At 34.7% G+C, this 17,486-nt stretch overlaps 2 protein-coding genes across 3 annotated transcripts; one reads left to right on the top strand and one right to left on the bottom strand.

Annotated features, from left to right (window-relative positions):
* Nucleotides 1-1,813: 1,813 nt before the first annotated feature.
* On the top strand, nt 1,814-10,332 carry LOC100252095 (E3 ubiquitin-protein ligase XBAT33). 2 transcript variants are annotated; one of them, XM_002278879.5, is made up of 11 exons: nt 1,814-2,068; nt 2,179-2,431; nt 2,546-2,605; nt 2,867-2,938; nt 3,401-3,585; nt 4,016-4,176; nt 4,326-4,384; nt 4,468-4,514; nt 4,628-4,771; nt 7,213-7,304; nt 9,464-10,332. In XM_002278879.5, the coding sequence occupies exons 2-11, from the start codon at nt 2,255-2,257 to the stop codon at nt 10,003-10,005; spliced, it is 1,539 nt and encodes a 512-aa protein (XP_002278915.1). In that variant the 5' UTR covers nt 1,814-2,068; nt 2,179-2,254; the 3' UTR covers nt 10,006-10,332. The 2 variants fall into 2 exon arrangements, with proteins under 2 accessions (XP_002278915.1, XP_019081765.1); XM_019226220.2 differs by having other exon boundaries at nt 1,882-2,068; nt 4,332-4,384.
* A 1,337-nt stretch (nt 10,333-11,669) lies between these two features.
* On the bottom strand, nt 11,670-12,446 carry TFL1C (protein). The gene is made up of 4 exons (NM_001281004.1): nt 12,246-12,446; nt 12,093-12,154; nt 11,971-12,011; nt 11,670-11,887 (listed from the first exon to the last, which is right to left on the bottom strand). The coding sequence occupies exons 1-4, from the start codon at nt 12,444-12,446 to the stop codon at nt 11,670-11,672; spliced, it is 522 nt and encodes a 173-aa protein (NP_001267933.1).
* Nucleotides 12,447-17,486: the final 5,040 nt, after the last annotated feature.

Genomic DNA, 17,486 nt, shown 5'->3' on the forward strand with positions numbered 1-17,486 from the left:
AAATATTTTTAATTTTTTAATATTTTTAGGCATATTTTAAAAATAATTTTTATATTAAATATTTTATTTTTAACCATTATTAAATCATCACAAGAACTAGTGAAAACAACCATATTTGGTTGTTAAACATGTTTTTTTAGTTTTTCTGTTATGAAGAGCATAATCCTATTTTAAAAAATAGTTATCAAACATATCTTTAATTATTATAAGACTATTTAAGGCTATGATTGATTCATAAAAGTACTAAACAAAGAAAAAGTTATTTAAAAAAACAATTTTCTCATATTTGATTTTACTATATAAAAAAAAAGTTAAATATAATTAAACTTATAATTTTTTTTTATATTTTTTAAAATTATTTAATCTTCGTATAAAAAAGTTAATATAAGTAAACAAAATTGAAATGATATATAAAAATAATTTATCAAATTTAAATTTATTTTTTTAATTTTTTTTTGCTTTTTCTTTTCTCTTAATTTTTCTAACATTTTATTTTCCTTGTAACTTTCTTTCAAACTTTTCTTGTTTTGCCCTCCCTATTTTAAATTATTATTCTTATTCCTGTTAACTTATTTTCTAACTCGAACACCAACTTAAAATAATATATAAATTTTGAAAAAAAATGTATTCGGAAGTTTGCCAAATTGTATTTTCTAAATTTAAAAATATTTTTTATTATATATATATTTCCGTAATTTTTTTTAAAAAGTTTTCTCATAATAAATAACTCTTTAACTTTACTTTTCAAAACTCATGATTTAGATGATATTAGTAATTCAAATATTCTTCAATCAATTATACAATTTTTCTTATTATTATTTTTTGAATAAAAGTTTTCTACAACAAAGATCTTGTGTAGTTGCAAAAGGAGCCCATAGTTTAATGACGTGGCACAATATGATTGGTCTACGGACCTCTGAAACTCTTTTTGTAATGCAACCAATGGGAGGGTCCACACCCCACCAAACCAAGACCTAATCCTTTGCGTGGCAATCGAGGTAATTCATGAGAAAATCTTGGGTGTATATACTCACACCATTGCACAACGTACTCCTCGAATCATAACTCGAACAGTAACCAGGACCACTGATGATCCTCTACGTGTTAAACTAGTCCACGTGTCCAACGTGCAGACATGATCACCCTGATCTTCGGGCCGCCTGATTATTTCTGAAAAAGGTCGCACACGGAGACGGACTTTCAGGGTCTGTTTGGGTGGTGGGAATTTTTTTTGTTTGGCTGTTTCTCATCCACTAGTTTCCAAGAAAATAATGCCGTGTCAGGCTTAAAAAGGTCAAAGATCTCCACATCCCCTGATTCGAAATTGTCCTCGCTCTGCTTCATCTATAAATTAAACATAAATTTATATTTCATAAATCACAACCATTCAAAGTAAGAAAAAAAAAATGGCATTAATCCCCTCAAAAGTAACTAATACCTAAGTTTAAAAAAAAATAGAATATTTTATTTATTGGATTTTACAATATTTCGTTTTATAAAAATATATACTCATGACTTTAAAATATATTTATATAATTAAAAATAATTGATTCAATTTAGAAGCTTCTTCTCATAATCAGGATCATTAATTAGAAGATTTCACTTGAGAATCTATTTGGATGTAGAAATTTAGAAGCTTCTTCTCATAATCCGGATCATAAATTAGGAGATTTCGGTTGAAAATCTATTTAGATGTAGAAAAATCATTTACAAATTGGAAAGAAATTAGAATTATTAGTATTAAAATACGAGTGGTTTAAATACAATGTATGATGGGGAAGGAGATGAAAAGTAAATTTGAAGGAAAAAAAAAAAAAAAAAAAGGTACCAAATTGGAGAGAGGGCAGGGAAAAGAGTTGTAAAGTGAGGGAAAAGTGGGGACACCCAAACAAGGGTAAAGTTTTTACTTCTGGGCCGGTTCTAATTCTGAATCTCTTCATACCCACCAATTTTTTTCCTCCCAAAAACCACTCACTACTGCACCTCAGACAAAGATTCACTACCACCACCACCCACCCTCCCGCCACCGCCGTAGCGGTGCCATCATTGCCGGTTCTCTCTTTTTATGGTATAATTTTATCTCTGTTTGTTTTCCTGATTGTACTACATTTTTTTGGGGCCAAATTCTATGTTTTTCTGTGGTTTTTTTTTTTTTTTTGATTTTTTTTTCAATTGCAGTTGACCTAATTCTCTCAAGGGAAGCTAGAGAGAGAGAGGAAGACTTAGAGAGAGAAAGTGGTGGTTTGAGAGAGAAATGGGGAATTCATTTGGGTGCTCGGCGTCCGGCGAACGGCTCGTCTCGGCGGCCAGAGACGGGGATTTGGTGGAAGCCAAGATGCTTCTTGACTGCAATCCATGTTTAGCCAAATATTCCACCTTCGGTGGACTCAATTCGCCTCTCCATTTCGCAGCCGCGAAGGGCCACAATGAGGTCGTTTTCCGCTTCTCACTCCTTTGATACTCACTGATTCATCGTTTTTTTGACCCGGTAAAGTGTTGTACTTGCGTTGATTTTTTTTCCTGGTTTTGTGTTGTTGTTGAGTAGATTGTTGCTTTGCTGCTGGAGAATGGAGCTGATGTGAATTCCAGAAATTACTGTGGACAGGTATGATTTTCACCCTTTTTGTGGGTGTTTTTCTGATCTGGGTTTGCTTTACCGTGGTCGATTTTGATGGCAAAATGACATGATGTGTTTCAGTTTCGATTTGTGATGAAGTTATTGTGAGAGTATCTTTTCGGGATTCTGTTTGATATCGTAGCTCGTTTCGTAGAAATAATCTGATTGTCTTCTTTTTAGAGCAAAGAATTGATGGATCTGTGTTGAATCTGATTGTGGACTGGTTTTTGTTTGTAATTGTATTTGAAGACGGCATTGATGCAAGCTTGTAGATATGGGCATTGGGAAGTTGTTCAGACTCTACTGCTCTTCAGATGCAATGTGAGTTTTGGTTTTTGATGTCTTCACCTATTTGTTTTTCTTTAGTAGTTGAAACCTAAAGCTTTTTTTGGTTTCTGAGAAAAACTAGGAGAACAAAGAGATTAAAACTTACAATCTTACCATTTTCATTATTCTGCAAATTGCATAACAACCCAGTATAGAATTTGGCTTATCTGATGACAGTTCTCTTTTGTTTTTTTTTATCCCTTTTTTGAATAACCTACACAGAATAAGAAATGAGCTTCAAAGTTTCCATTATTTTCTTTTCCTTAGCTTTCTCAATAGCCAAATGGAGGAGGATTAGTGTGAATCATTTAATTCTTTGTAATTGAGAGGTAGCTGACTACCAGTGAGCCACTAGGCTGGTGATTGGTTTTTAAGGTCTTTGTTTCTGTTATTTAAATTTATTTCTTAAGGGTTAATTGGTTTTAGTTTATTACCACAAGTGTTCTTTACTTTTAGGTCACAAGGGCAGACTACTTGAGCGGAAGGACAGCTCTACATTTTGCAGCGGTAAATGGGCATGTAAGATGCATAAGACTTGTAGTGGCTGACTTTGTCCCAAGTGCTCCTCATGAAGCTATAAATGTTCAAAATAATGGTGATAGAGGTGACGGTTCCAATTTAAAGAACAAATATGATCAGAGGTATGTAGCATGTTTCTATTTCATTTTTTTTTTCTTTCCATTCTGGACTGATTCCTAACTTATGTCAATAACAAAACTAAAATATAAACATGGACACTAAGAGTTATTATATGCTAGCATTCCTGATTTTTGGAAACTTACTTTCAAAATTATTACAAGCATCAATAAGTTGCATTCTGAATAAAAATTTATGAACAACTGATGCCTTATGACATGGTGCCACAAAGTTGGCCTTTGATGATTTTGTAAACAGGGGTTGCAACCCTTGTAACTTCTGATAGATTTATTCCTTAGAGAGAAGCTATGAGGAGTTTAATATATGCCCAATTTTAGTGATTTTCTGCTTGCTTCAGAGTTATTTCAAACTTGCCTATTAAAAAAACCAAGTGTTGTTAACTGTTCATTGTCGAATTAATTTATCTTACTGCAGTGCTCTGGCCAAGTTTGTAAATAAGGCAGCTGATGGGGGTATCACTGCTCTTCATATGGCTGCATTGAATGGGTATTTTGATTGTGTACAGCTCCTACTTGATATCCATGCAAACGTGTCAGCTGTGACTTTTCACTATGGGACGTCAATGGATCTAATAGGTATGCTGTTTCTTTATTCTGAACAGCTTTTATATATTTATTTATTTATTGTATTTCTTTTTCTTTTTCTTCCTTTTTTTCATTGCTGGTCATTTTCTGATCTCAACTGCTACAATATATATATGTATGTACATTTATTTCTTCTGTAGGAGCAGGAAGCACTCCTTTGCATTATGCTGCTTGTGGGGGAAATTTAAAGTGCTGTCAGGCAAGAACTATTATAACTTAAACTGTTTCTCTCCCTAGTTGTGTTTTATCACAATTTGAGATGATGTGTTCTTATTTCTGCAGATCCTCCTTGCAAGAGGTGCCAGTCGGTTGACTTTAAACTGCAACGGGTATGATCCTGCAGATGGATGGTCTTCTGTTGTTTGCTTCTGTGTTCATTCATGTAGCTAATGTTTTGTTGCTGTAGGTGACATTACTAATTGAAATCTGCATAACTTTTCAGGTGGCTGCCTCTTGATGTTGCCAGAATGTGGGGCCGTCATTGGCTTGAACCATTGCTGGCACCCAATTCTGATTCAATAATACCAGTGTTTCCTCCTTCCAATTGCCTATCTTTGCCTCTCATGAGTGTACTTAATATAGCAAGGTAAATTTTCTATTGACCATATCCCTTGGTGCTAATAAGGTGAAAACTTATGCTTAATACTTCAAAATGAAATATTGAACTCTAAAGACTTGAAAAGGTAAATACTTTAATGCTTGGCTTTTATATTTTATGTCAAAAAAATATGAGGGGTAATTGATAACATTTTTGCTGGATATTATGAAGTTTTATATTACAGAAAAAAAAAATGGGACACAATTAAATTTGTTAATACAAGTTATCATATCACGGTGGAAAAGGAAAAAGAATAAAAGAAAAACGAAAGAATGGGAAAAGATTGAGGAGCTGCAAATGGATTATTCTGTCAAAGAAAGAAAAATAAAATGTAAAAGCTCACTTGGTTCATGAAGGGCAGGGTGGGGGGGTGCAGGGAGTTCATAAGCTCTCTTGTTATTGCTGCAAATACAAGGCAGAACTTGCTTATGTGGAGTTATGGTAGAAGAATTTGTATGAATTCATGGTGCTGCAATGTCCTCGGTATCCTTTAAGGAAATAGAAGATCAAGAACATGTTGCATCACTTGTGTGTGTGATGTTTGGTTAAAATGCTAACCTGCATCAAACATGCCTATCAATATCACCAAACTATGCCAAACCCAACCCAAGAGAATTCTGAAACCGCACCAAAAGTGGTGGGTAACTCAGGGTCCTATGGGTTCCCATGGGATTTTAGAGGTTATCAAACAAAAGGCTCATAATGGAATCTCTTAACAAATAAAATACTTATTTGAAAGCTATAAAATATACATCATATTATAAATAGAATTTTAAAAGCGAAATATATCTTAAAGTAATAAAATATATTATTAGTTACTAATTTAATATAAATGAGAACTCTCAATTCGAGTTACAATATTTAAAAATATTTTAATAATAACAAAAAATGATGAACTTTTTAGTCTCATATAATTAAAAAAATGAAAAAGATGAGTTCTTTCATTATACTTTGTATTTTTTTTTTATATTTTAAATAATATGATAAATGATATAGTTAAAAAAATAATAATATGCGGGTTTTGAGTTGCTTGCACGGTTGCACCTTTTTTTTTATAGGTAAATTTTTGCCCTCATTGGGACTTGAACCTAGAAGCTCCCACAAACCCTCTCCATCCCTCTTACCACTTGAGCCAGGCCTCCAGGGTAGGTTGCTTGCACCTTCAACCTATGTCAACCCTAATATTTTCAAGTTGGTATTTTTCTAACCCTAACCTAACCCTAACTTGTTCACACCTTGCTCATGCCAATTGAAACCTTGGGTTGAACAGGTTGGACTTGCCTAAGTTGTTGCCCTAGATGTTCAAAGAGGATGAGGATTCAAATACCATGTTCTTCTAGTAGTTATGAAATTATTATTGCTTCCTTTGTGAATGAGGTCTTAAAATTTTAAATTTATTCATTTGGAGTGTATGGAAGGAAAGGAAATAGAAGAAGAATGTGGAAGAATCCAAGGCCCTGTTTGGTAACTGTTTTTGAAAATAGGTTTATGTTTTAAAAAATAAAAAAACAGGAAAATACATTTGACACCAGAAAATAGAAATTAGTTTTCTATTCTTAAAAGTAGAAAATAGAGTGTTTTCAAAGAACATCTTGAAGTTATTTTTACTTGTTTTTTGAGGGTTGTTTTAAAAAATAATTATACAAATATAGAGAATGATTAAAAATAATATACTACATATAAAATTTATTTTTAAAAATATAAAAAATAGGTTAAAAACATTTTAGGTTCTCAGATAAACTTTTGTTCTACAAAACATTTGGAGAACATTTTATGCTTTGTGGCTTTTTGCCTTTTATTATTCTATTTCGTGCTTATTTATCAAAAAAAAAAAAAAAACATTGGAGAACATTTAAAAATATTGTTCTCAAAAACTGTTTTTTAAAACTGTTTTAAAAAATAGCTACCAAACAAGCCCTAATCCTCTCCTTTATAATAGAGTTTTTTCTCCTCACTTGTTGGAGTTCCTTTTTAGAAGAATTTATCCATTGATTCCTTTTCCAACTTGCAAGTGGTGGCATGTATTTTCCTATTAATCCATTATTGAGCATAATTGGCTGCCTATTGAAAACAACCAAGCAAGCAAGGTACAATTAGTGTTCATGGGGAGCTTGGGACTGTAAAAATGTTCCTTGTGAGCATTGAATCTTTGGAAATTTACACCTTTCTGGGGGACCTGAATCACTTAAGGCTTGCTTCTGCAGCTGTGGCACCTGCATCATTCTCACACCTTTGGTTCTGTCTTTATGTTATTTTTCAATTTGTGGAGGTTTTATGATAGTTCATATTTTGTTTATGCTTCTCAATGTATAATAAGAAAGCAGGCTGGCTTGCTTGCTGAGAGTTGTGTTATATCAAAGAAAAATTTTATTGACCTGAACTGTTAATGAATTCAACACTAGATGATGTTTTATGAAAATTTTCTGCAGAGAGTGTGGGTTGCAGTCCTCAACAACCTCCTCTGATGAAACAGATATTTGTGCTGTCTGCCTTGAGAGAGCATGTACAGTGGCTGCTGAAGGTTTGTTCTTCTTTTGCTTTCTAACATGGCTAATTGCATTTAAGGTTTGCCTGGTATGCTCAATTCTATACAATTTGGTTCTATTTAAATTACTTCGACCCTAAATATGTGGGAAGAACCTCAGATTATCTGCTCTATCTACATGCTATATTAAGTGTAGTCCTTGATCTGGAAATCTGTTTTGTGGTGATTTTAGTCATTCATTGAGGACTTTTATTGCTTATTTTATTTGTGGTTGATACCCCTGTGAATTTTTTGATGAGTATTTGCAGCAATTAGAGTTAGGATGTGGATTAGAATTGAATTGGTTCCACAAAAGATTAGGATTAGGATGTTGATTAAAATTGGATGGGTTCCTTTCTTACTATTTATTTGTGTAAATTATATTCAAAAGACAGCCAACTGAGCCAATTTATGGAATTTATAAGATTATTATTATTGGAAGGACTATAGTTTCATTAACTGAGCTAACTATGAAGATTGATTTAGATTCTAGACTGCTTGGACAAGGAAGAATTTGAAATGCAGAGAGGTCTATATAAACTCATGAAGAGAGGGCTATATATTTTCATCTCAATTCTTTAATGGCAATAATGATCTTCTCGGGGCAATATTTCCCTTCTGGGGGTTCCTTGAACAATTGAGGCACACAAGAAGCTAATTTGGGAAATTTGTGTGCAGTTAATGTGGTATATCAGTTGAAAACTTAAGTGAACAAAAATCGGAGCAAAGGACATAAGTAGAATTATTTAACTGGGAAGGAAGAAGTTATAACACAATCTGTAAATAAGACATGCTAATGTTGTCAACATAAATTTATATGAAGAAATGGATTTTCTTTTTCTCTGATTAAATATGAAGACAGAATATTTCTTGATCCATAGGCGTGTAATAGAAACCAATGAGAGAGTAGTGTAGAAGGCTAAGCATGGAAACAGCAGCAAGAAAATGCAATAATAATTGAGAAGATATATGATTCCCTTGACATAAGCTGAGCGAAATTATAAGATACATCTCTTCTTACAGCCTTAAGCAATGCTATTTTAATCCTTCTTCTTGTCCATTTAGTGCCTGCACAACAAATCAATTATTAATTTTGAATTTGTTGGCTTTGTTGCATGTCCTTGTTCCTTTTCTTTCTTTCTTTTCTTTTTTTTTTTTAACTATTGACCAAAAATAGAATAGATAAACAGGGAATATAGTAGTCGAATCAACCATGGAGAGGATGAAAGGAGCTAGCCTTTCATTTTGTATTATCAAGAGCAGTTAGCATTACCATATCTGAAAATTCTCCTATAAAATCATTGGGTGTTTGTCAGTTATACAACACTTCCCCACCTCATCTATTCATCTCTAACTTTGGTCGAAGTTTGCCTAAATCCACCCCTTCTAATCAATTTTTCTGGTGGTTCTTTCAATTATCTAATAGTTATCATTCTCCATTATTTCATAGTTTTCACTCCACCTTTTACTGAACTTACAGCTCATATATTCTGGCTCAGTTCTGCTTATCCTAAGGCTGCCATTCCACCATTAATGTACTTTGATCAAGTCATTGGTACATTCTTCTTTTCTAAAATAGACTATATTTATCTTTGGGGAGCCATCTTACATTTTCTCCTAGTTAATAGGGACCTTGTGAATGTCTTTCTTTTAAGCCTTTACATCAATCTAGCACTCAGAGTCCAGCTCAATGCTCCACCTTGCTGGCATGAAAGCCCAGTTGATTTCTTATTATATTTTCTTAGTTCTTTGTTCACTTGACATGGAAACTTGGAAAAGAGAAGAAAATTTGGATTTATGTACCCAATCCAACTGTTGTGGTTATATGTTTGTTATTTTCTTCTGTTCTCTTAACAACCAAAGAAGCACCGAGTTTGTCTTTCTTTAAGAGATTAGCTGTAAATAGTTTACCCTCAGCTTTCTTCAATGATGTACAAATATGAACTAGACTTCTTTTATTTATTTACTTTTCAATTTTTTTTTATTGAAATCTCTTTTGGATTAACTATTGAAACCATGAAAATCTTATTCTCTTATTCTCCAATCTTCCTTACATTGGGCACTCTTAAAGCAATTGTTCAAAGCATCTAGCAATGCAATCATTTTCGTATTTACTATCACACTAAATAGTTATATAAATTTATTTATACTTTCAGGCTGTGGTCATGAGCTTTGTGTAAGATGTGCACTCTATCTTTGCTCAACAAGCAACATCCCATCCGAAATGGTGGGCCCACCTGGGTCCATTCCATGCCCTCTATGTCGACATGGGATTACCTCTTTCGTCAAATTGCCTGGTTCCCCAGCAAAGGAAATCAAACTACACCTGTCTCTTGGCCTCTGCACCCCATGCATGCTGCACCCCCGTGAATCAGACCGGCCATCACCTGCATGTACTCCCGAGATCCGAAAGAATCGTGTGGCTTCAGTTTCTTCAGATATTCTCTGCCCTGTCTCTTGTAGCCCATTTCCTTCTGTCACCATCCCTTTGTGCACCTGTGATGATGGCCCCTGCCCATCTTTTGAACCCCGGGAGGTAGAAACACAAGATGAGTCTCCTCGTCGTTCACAAACCACATCAATAGATCAGGATAAAATGGAAGGAGCAAGACTGGAAAGAACAAGCTGTTCAAGCATGTTTTGGGGCAGAAGAAGCTGTAGCAGGGAGCATCAATGCAACTCCGAAATAAATGCTTGACTGATTTGGTGGATGATCCATTCTGATTTCCTACTCAAATAGAATTTTGAAAACAGCAGTGCTCTTCCTGGTGTTGTGGTTTGATCTCGCAAGTCTCAAACACTGAAAATTTTTAAATCTGTGTTTGCTTCCGGTTCATCTTGGCTGGTTACATAGTGGTGGATCCAGGTGTGGGATTACATCATTTTGCCCACCATTTAGAGTACTTAAGATATTTAGAAAGGTTTGTAAAGTTTGTCTGTTGAGAGTATAGTTTGGCTGTAATTGAATATCATCTAAAGGACAAATATTTTGCCCCAAAATCACATTGAGCTTCTTGGGTATTAATTCTTTGTTTTGGTATTAGTTTGCTAATTGTTCTCAACATTAGTCTTTTTCTATTTATAGCAGAAAAAATGTCAGCATTGATGAAGCTTTTTAGTTCTATTTTTATGTTTTGGATTAGAACAATTTGCCTAGGAGGATGCTAGGGGAAATCTATATGATGGCTTTGGTGGTAATTATTGGGGATGGAGAGCGTTACTCCATGATATGATTGGTGGGCTTTTGAAATCTATACGGTTAACAAGTTTTTCACAGGTTACTTTGTGAAGTATGATCTTAATATAAAAATGGGAGTGAAATGTTCAAGAGAGGAGTATGGGGGTGTTTAGGAAGTAGTCCTCTCCGTGGCAGTTATTTCTCTAGGTGTTGTAATTCATGGTGTACTATCAGGGATTTGGATGAAAGAGAAATGTTGATTGTTGTACAGTGATGAGTTTGAGCTTTATTTGATTGTGAGGAAGCTTCTGGGGCTGTTTGAATGATCTAAATCATGACTGAAGCTTCTCAGCAAATTGCCCACAAGATTCTTGGATTTTCCTCAGGTCACTTTGTAGAGAACCCAGATTGTTTAGGCAGTTCGTTTCTAGCAACAACTGTGGTGGTCTGTGGTAACACTAACTTTGAAACAGGAGCATGTAGGGAAATTTTGGTTGTCAAAGAAAGGCTGTTACTATCTGAAATTGATGGTTTCATCCACCGAAGGTCCTCTACAGGTTCCATTCCTAAAAAGGTTCTTCAGGTTTGGGCACCACACCAGGATGCACAGCAAAGAAGCCGATCTTAGTTTGATCTCTCATCTCATAGCCCAGGTTGTCCAGCACTGATAGGATTTCAGTAAAATCTTTTAGTTTAGCAATATTTGTGGAGCCAACTGTCCAACAAGAACTTATTTATGTATGGTGATAGAAAAGAACGCAATGCAGGGAATCAATAGTGCTAACACTCAACTAGTTTCAGTGAAGAACCCTCTCCTCAACTATGAATGGTCCAGATAGAACAAGCGAATAGAATTATTCTCGTTATCATTAAAACCCCACAAATGTTGAACCTGTTCAATATTATTGGGTGACAAAGATGGTCCCCATCACAATCTCAGTACACAATCATGGGTTGCCACGCTACTAATTGCAGGAGATAGCCCTGCTGGGATCTGCATCCATCAGATTCTTAAAGAAACCTAAAAAGATTCGGGACCCACGTGTCCCAAAACCTGGTAGAGAAACAGTTACCTACCTAACACCCTAGTACAAGTACAGTACGACCTCAAAAGTAAACACACATGCAAACCCTAAAATCATGAGAAATGCTACTCAATAGCATTCTCCTTATCCATTTGGGAGTCATCTTCTTCTTGCTGCAGTTGGTCTCTGTGCATTGAAGTATACTGCTGCCACTGGCGATCCTAAACCGTTGTCTTCTGCAAACTTCCTTGTGTTGAAATGGTCTCTTGAAGCTGGTGGCATCACGGTTTCTCTTCCTCTCTGCTTAAACAAGATGAACGCATATCTGTGGATGCCAATTACCGGCTTTGGGGGCTCGTAGCTCACAATTTCTTTTCCTGTTTGGAATGAAAGAAAGCTGGGTTTAAGCAAAAATGGCCCGCAAACAAAAGGTAAATAGAATTGAAGATCAGAAACTCACCAAAGGAAGCATCAGTGGTACCGGGAATGTCAGCCACAATCCTGGAAAATAATTGTTGTATCTTTAGAATTTTGAGAACCCCATATGATGATTTACATGTTACTTCAGTTTGTGATACTTACCAGTGAAGATGTTCTTTAAGGTATGGATCACTAGGGCTTGGAGCATCCGGGTCTGTCATGATCTAATCATAGAAAAACCAGAGACAGTTTAATAGAGAGTAGTTCTAGTGTTTGATAAAAAGAGGAAAATAGTACATTGTTATTAAAACTTACTAGGGTATAAGCAGCCCTTAAGTCTTCACCACCAACCTCCACTCTAGGTTTAGCAGTAACAACAGAGGGCATCAGCTCATGGCCATTAGCAACTTGCTTATTGGAGTTGTAAGTGACACTCATTTTCACACTTGGGGTGAAACCATCCACTACATCTCCCACCACTCTCCCTACACTGAGAGGCTCCATGTTCCTGGACATAAAAGGACCAAATGGAGAAGGTGTGAGATAGAGGGAAAGAGGTTCTTAGCAGTTGTTTTTTGGTATATTGGGTGCAAGAGTACCAAAGGCTTTTTATAGACATAGAAAGAAAGGGACGTACAATGGAGAGAGCTTGGGTTAGAAGCTCAAAGATTCGGAGATGCTCCAACATACCAAGAAGGGCAAAGGTTTTCTATTTAGGGAAAGGAGAGGTTTGAAAAGTTTTTCAAACTGATCATTGTCATTGTAAAAAAATTGGAGAGAAGGCCACTACAGCGATGGGGTTGCTGAGTTTTTCTTAGGACATCCCACACAAAGCTTAAAGCTTTACATATACAATAATATATGAATAATCTGTCTTGTCTTTGGCTTATTGGCTCAGGGAGAATAGAGAATAATACAACCTTTCCCACTTTAATACAATATCTTTGTGCAAATGGGAATTTGCCTTTTAAGGTGCTTCTCTCCATACACATGCTTTCTCACATGAAAAAGGAAAACTATCTTATCAACAGGCTTGGGAATTGATCAAACGTGTAGTTAATTTAACGGAAGGCAAAAGAGAACTGCAACTTTGTTATCTTATTACAGACTGAGGCTTGGGTTGAAATGGTATCAGGATAAGCGTAGATTACGAACTGTACCATCTTTATGTTTTCATTGGTCTATGTGAGTGATGAATCAAAAAATTACTCTTCTTTTTATCAAACATGAGAAAGTGTCCAATATTTGAAGTAAAGAGGTCTCTTGGAATTTTACCAACTTGGAAATTTGTCAAATTGGTATTCCAAATGATTATTCCTTGTGTCTCGTGCCAGAAGGAAAGATTTTCTATATCTGTAGTTGGAAATTGTTTGGTTGTTGGGTCCTATAATTTTAGGATTTAAGTGATTAATATATAGAAGTGGCTTACCATTTACTCCATCAGCCTTTGGAGAATTTTCCGAAATGTGGGAGAGAGGATAGCATTGGAACTACCAGGCTAGAACTAAACTTTTGTTTACTTAGGTTCCAGAACATCTTTTGGGACCTTTACCTCATTTGCCAATTGTTTTGACTGCACTGTACTGAATCAAATTAACAACGGCTGCCATAATTCCAACTTGCAGAGATTCTGCCTTTTCATTGCATATATTGTTGTTTTCTCATTGGATTATACCATTTAAGCATGACTAACTTGATTATTGTATTTTTATTTTAAACCATGAATTTTTTGGATTTACTTGAAACTATCTAGTGATTGTGTTTGGAATTTATCATATCTTCAACCGAAAGATTAATACTAGTGAGAATTGACAAAGAGAAGAACATCAGTGATAGAGTGAAGATGCCTGCCCTCACACCATAAATCATGAGGATTCCTGGAACTTGCTGTATGATATTCTTTGTAGAGATGAAAACAACCCTTTTTTTTTCTTTTTTAGAAATGAAAATGACTTAGCATGCATAAAAACCCTACATATACCTACCAAAACTATTGATTACTTCCCTTTATTCATTCACAACAAAGTGGGCCATAACTTTATCCTTCTTAAGATGAAAGTGATTGTTTATCAAGATGATTGCAATTACATATATCCCATTAGAAATTCGAGAACTTTATAAGGAAGAATTATGATGGGAATCACTCCCAGAAACCCAATAAGAAAAGGAAGAGAAAAAATAGTTAAGCTGTGAAGAATCAGATGGTACAGTATAAAGAGCATTCTCTTTCTGGATATGTCACAGAAATGTGATTGGTGGCAAACGGGTAAGGAAGCCAGGTCTTGGGCACAACTTTAATGGAGGTAAAAGATAAAGACCAAAGGAATTTTGAGAGGGTGCAGGCACTAAACTGAAGGGTCTGAGTCCATTCAAATGGAATAAGCCTCTCTTAGATTGACACGTCTTAGAGTTTGACACGCAGGCCTTCTCCTGAGTCCCTCCTCAATCATCTCAGCATAAATTCAGGGCAATTTTCCTTTTGCTTTGCTTTTGTGTTGGAACACCCTTTTTATAAGTCAAAATTGCCTTACGTGTTCTTTTCTTCAGCCTGCACCTATAGCATTTTCTTCATTTTTTTCCTTGAACTTTATTTCTCAAATTACCATAAAAAAAAGAAAAATTATATACACAAGAATACTTACGTAAGAGCCTAAGAGGTGTATTATTTAACATTATCTTGGACAATGGAAGGGGGAGTAAGATGATGATGATGATGATGATAATAAGAGCGGATCGACTTTAAAGGAGAGAATCAAGTAGCATAGTATATATTAGTAGGAAGAATGCAGTGAGTAATAACAAAGTCTAAGATTCTTCTCTCAATTGCTGTCTCAGTGTGAGTAACTTTGTTAGTAAGTGGAGAAAGGGTAACCCAAGTGTGAGTATGAACATGGACACATGTCCCCTACCCCAATATTTGGTCCCCACCCCTTTTCACCTTTAGAAGCTTTGGAGATTTTCTTAGTAATAACAACCAGAATCTTCCTTTGGTTTCCCTTTTTTTTTTTTCTCAAAACATCAATGTCATGCTCTCATATTTGATAGGTTATTTTACTTAGATTTTCTTCCCCATTTCCCCTTGTGACTATCAATCTTTCCCCAAGTTCATGTCCAATTTCCTTTTTTTAACTCTTCTACTCCTAATTATAGCTCTACTTTATAATAGTGCCTGCAAAAGACGCTCGGAAAGAAGGAATGATAAAGTACTGTTAAAGAGGATTAGGAATAAGGAGCTAAGGCGGCACCACCCGACTGGCCCACAGTGTTAAGAGTTGGAATAAATTGTTTACAATTATTTAAGGGAATTCTAATTAATACAATTTTATGTGAATTAATGGATCATTATAATGGAGGAATTGGTTGAAAACTTTGTTAAATATGTAAGAGATTTAGAAAAGGATTAGTATGATGTTTATTAGTTTAAATTATGGAGAAGTGGTCCCAGACAATTGCATTATGACTAGAATTGGTTGGATGATTATAGAATAATTATCTCAATGACAACTATTTTAAGATTTGAATTAATGATGTGATAGACTGTCATTGATAGAAGTAGAAGTGTAAAGCATGATCATGGAGGAGTGAGCAGGTTGTAGAAAGAGGAACTCCAACAATCTAAGAAGAGCTGACAAACCTTTTACATTCATCATTTAGTTGCCAATTACATAGTCTTTTTGTTCTTAATTAGAAGTAGGGTAACTTAGTCAGAATTTCATCAAGGGAAACCATCTTTCATTTGTTCACATCCCTTGGTTCTTAATCAATGAATTGATTAAGAGGGTACTATCTAGTCTTTATCATGTCTGAGGAGAAGGGCTTTTATCCTTTTTTTCTCGAGGATTTTTATTATCTTTATCAAAGAGTTAGATCAATATCAAAATATTAATTTAGTATGAATTTCTCTAGTATGACTATGCCACATTAGCAAATAGATGTTATCCAGTGCATACATCAACAAAGGGTGAACATTAGATCAAAATTCATGCTAAAAAGTACTCTATAGCATTAGGTGTGGTCTAATCATTGCAGTGAGTGATGGCTCCAAAGGTTGCTATGAAGTTCTACAATGGAGAATCAGAACTGGGAGATGACCCAAGTAGCAGTATCCAATGCAATATAATAAAGTAATTTCTCAAGGTGAATGAGCCAGTAGGGTTGTGGTACAATCAATGTCCATTTATATAGTAACATCCATCTGTTTATTTAATCAACTCGTATTAGTCTAGTCTATAATTTAACTTAGGTGAGTCAATAGTAAATTGACCACCCATTATCGTGACCAATTTAGTCTTTTATGGTTTACTTTTAGTGTTTCTTGGTCTTGGCTTTAGTGGAAATTCAAAAAATTTAGAAGTTCTACATGCAAATATAGAAAAAAAAAAAACTCATATGCACAATCATTTTGATGAAAAGAGAATTCAGCAACACTCACCCAAACACATCACTCTTTGTTTAGTGGAATTAGAGTATTTTGACTTGGTGGCTTGTTCCTCAAATTAGACTAGATCGATGCTCTTGAGCACGAAGTTGCCCTAACACGCTAACATATCACACCAACAAGTCTACCTTAAATTAGTACCACTTCTTATCAAAAGATCGAAGCTTTTGCCATAACATCTAGTTTTCGGCATGCCCGCTACAACAACTATTGAGTTTACCAAATTAGCATTGGACTATGCCTAGTTTCTAGAACACTAATTGGGACAACTACTAAGCTTGACAAACTATTAAGCTAAGATTCACGTGCCTTAGGCCCAAAAGATACTTACATATAGGTCCCTCTAAAAAAAGACAAATGAAAGATAATAGCTAAAATTTCTTATATGCAACTACAATACTACTAGACAAGATAGACTAACCACCAAGAGTAATTGAAAGAATCTCTAGAAGGACGATGAATATCATGATTGAAATAATGGACACAATAATAGCGTCAATGGTATTTACCTTATCAGCCTACTTGTAGCTAACCCTACCACCATTGTCGTAAGAAACATTATTCCCAAGGGAAAGGGTACTTTGATCGATTGGGTTGTTTTAAGAAAGAATCATCTAAAGATATATATTATAGTCTTAAATATTAACTAATGAAAATGACAACTAATAGTTTCATTGGAATTACTTGAAAAGGGAAAGGGTACTTTGATCGATTGGGTTGTTTTAAGAAAGAATCATCCAAAGATATAAATTATAGTCTTAAAGAACTAATGAAAATGACAACTAATAGTTTCATTGGAATTACTTGAAATGAAATTTCAAAATTCTATTCCTTAAATTATGACCAACAATGTGAAGAAATTTAGTAATTTGTTCTTCTATGTTATTATGTGCACTATTTCTAAGATGACCCATTCCTCGAAGTTTATTTACTAGTTTTGGAATTGCATCCTTTCATATGCATAGTTGATTATGAAAATTATCATTATCCATTATTGTAAGTCTTTTCATTAAAGCACGTTGTTCATAATCTCCTTCATCGGATATTGACCTCTCCAAATAGTTTGCATAATGATATATACTAAAACAATAATTGTTGCATATGTAACACTTTTTTGG

This window comes from Vitis vinifera, chromosome 16 (genome assembly GCF_030704535.1).
Source record: "Vitis vinifera cultivar Pinot Noir 40024 chromosome 16, ASM3070453v1".
Taxonomy (NCBI): Eukaryota; Viridiplantae; Streptophyta; class Magnoliopsida; order Vitales; family Vitaceae; genus Vitis; species Vitis vinifera.

Coding starts and splice junctions, on each gene's coding strand:
- LOC100252095 (XM_002278879.5), top strand. CDS start 2,255: ATGGGGAATTCATTTGGGTGCTCGGCGTCCGGCGAACGGCTCGTCTCG. Junction 4,177..4,325: donor GACGTCAATGGATCTAATAG/GTATGCTGTTTC, acceptor TTTCTTCTGTAG/GAGCAGGAAGCACTCCTTTG. Junction 4,515..4,627: donor TTGACTTTAAACTGCAACGG/GTATGATCCTGC, acceptor ATAACTTTTCAG/GTGGCTGCCTCTTGATGTTG.
- TFL1C (NM_001281004.1), bottom strand. CDS start 12,446: ATGTCCAGGAACATGGAGCCTCTCAGTGTAGGGAGAGTGGTGGGAGAT. Junction 12,155..12,245: donor TAAGGGCTGCTTATACCCTA/GTAAGTTTTAAT, acceptor TTCTATGATTAG/ATCATGACAGACCCGGATGC. Junction 11,888..11,970: donor TACCACTGATGCTTCCTTTG/GTGAGTTTCTGA, acceptor CATTCCAAACAG/GAAAAGAAATTGTGAGCTAC.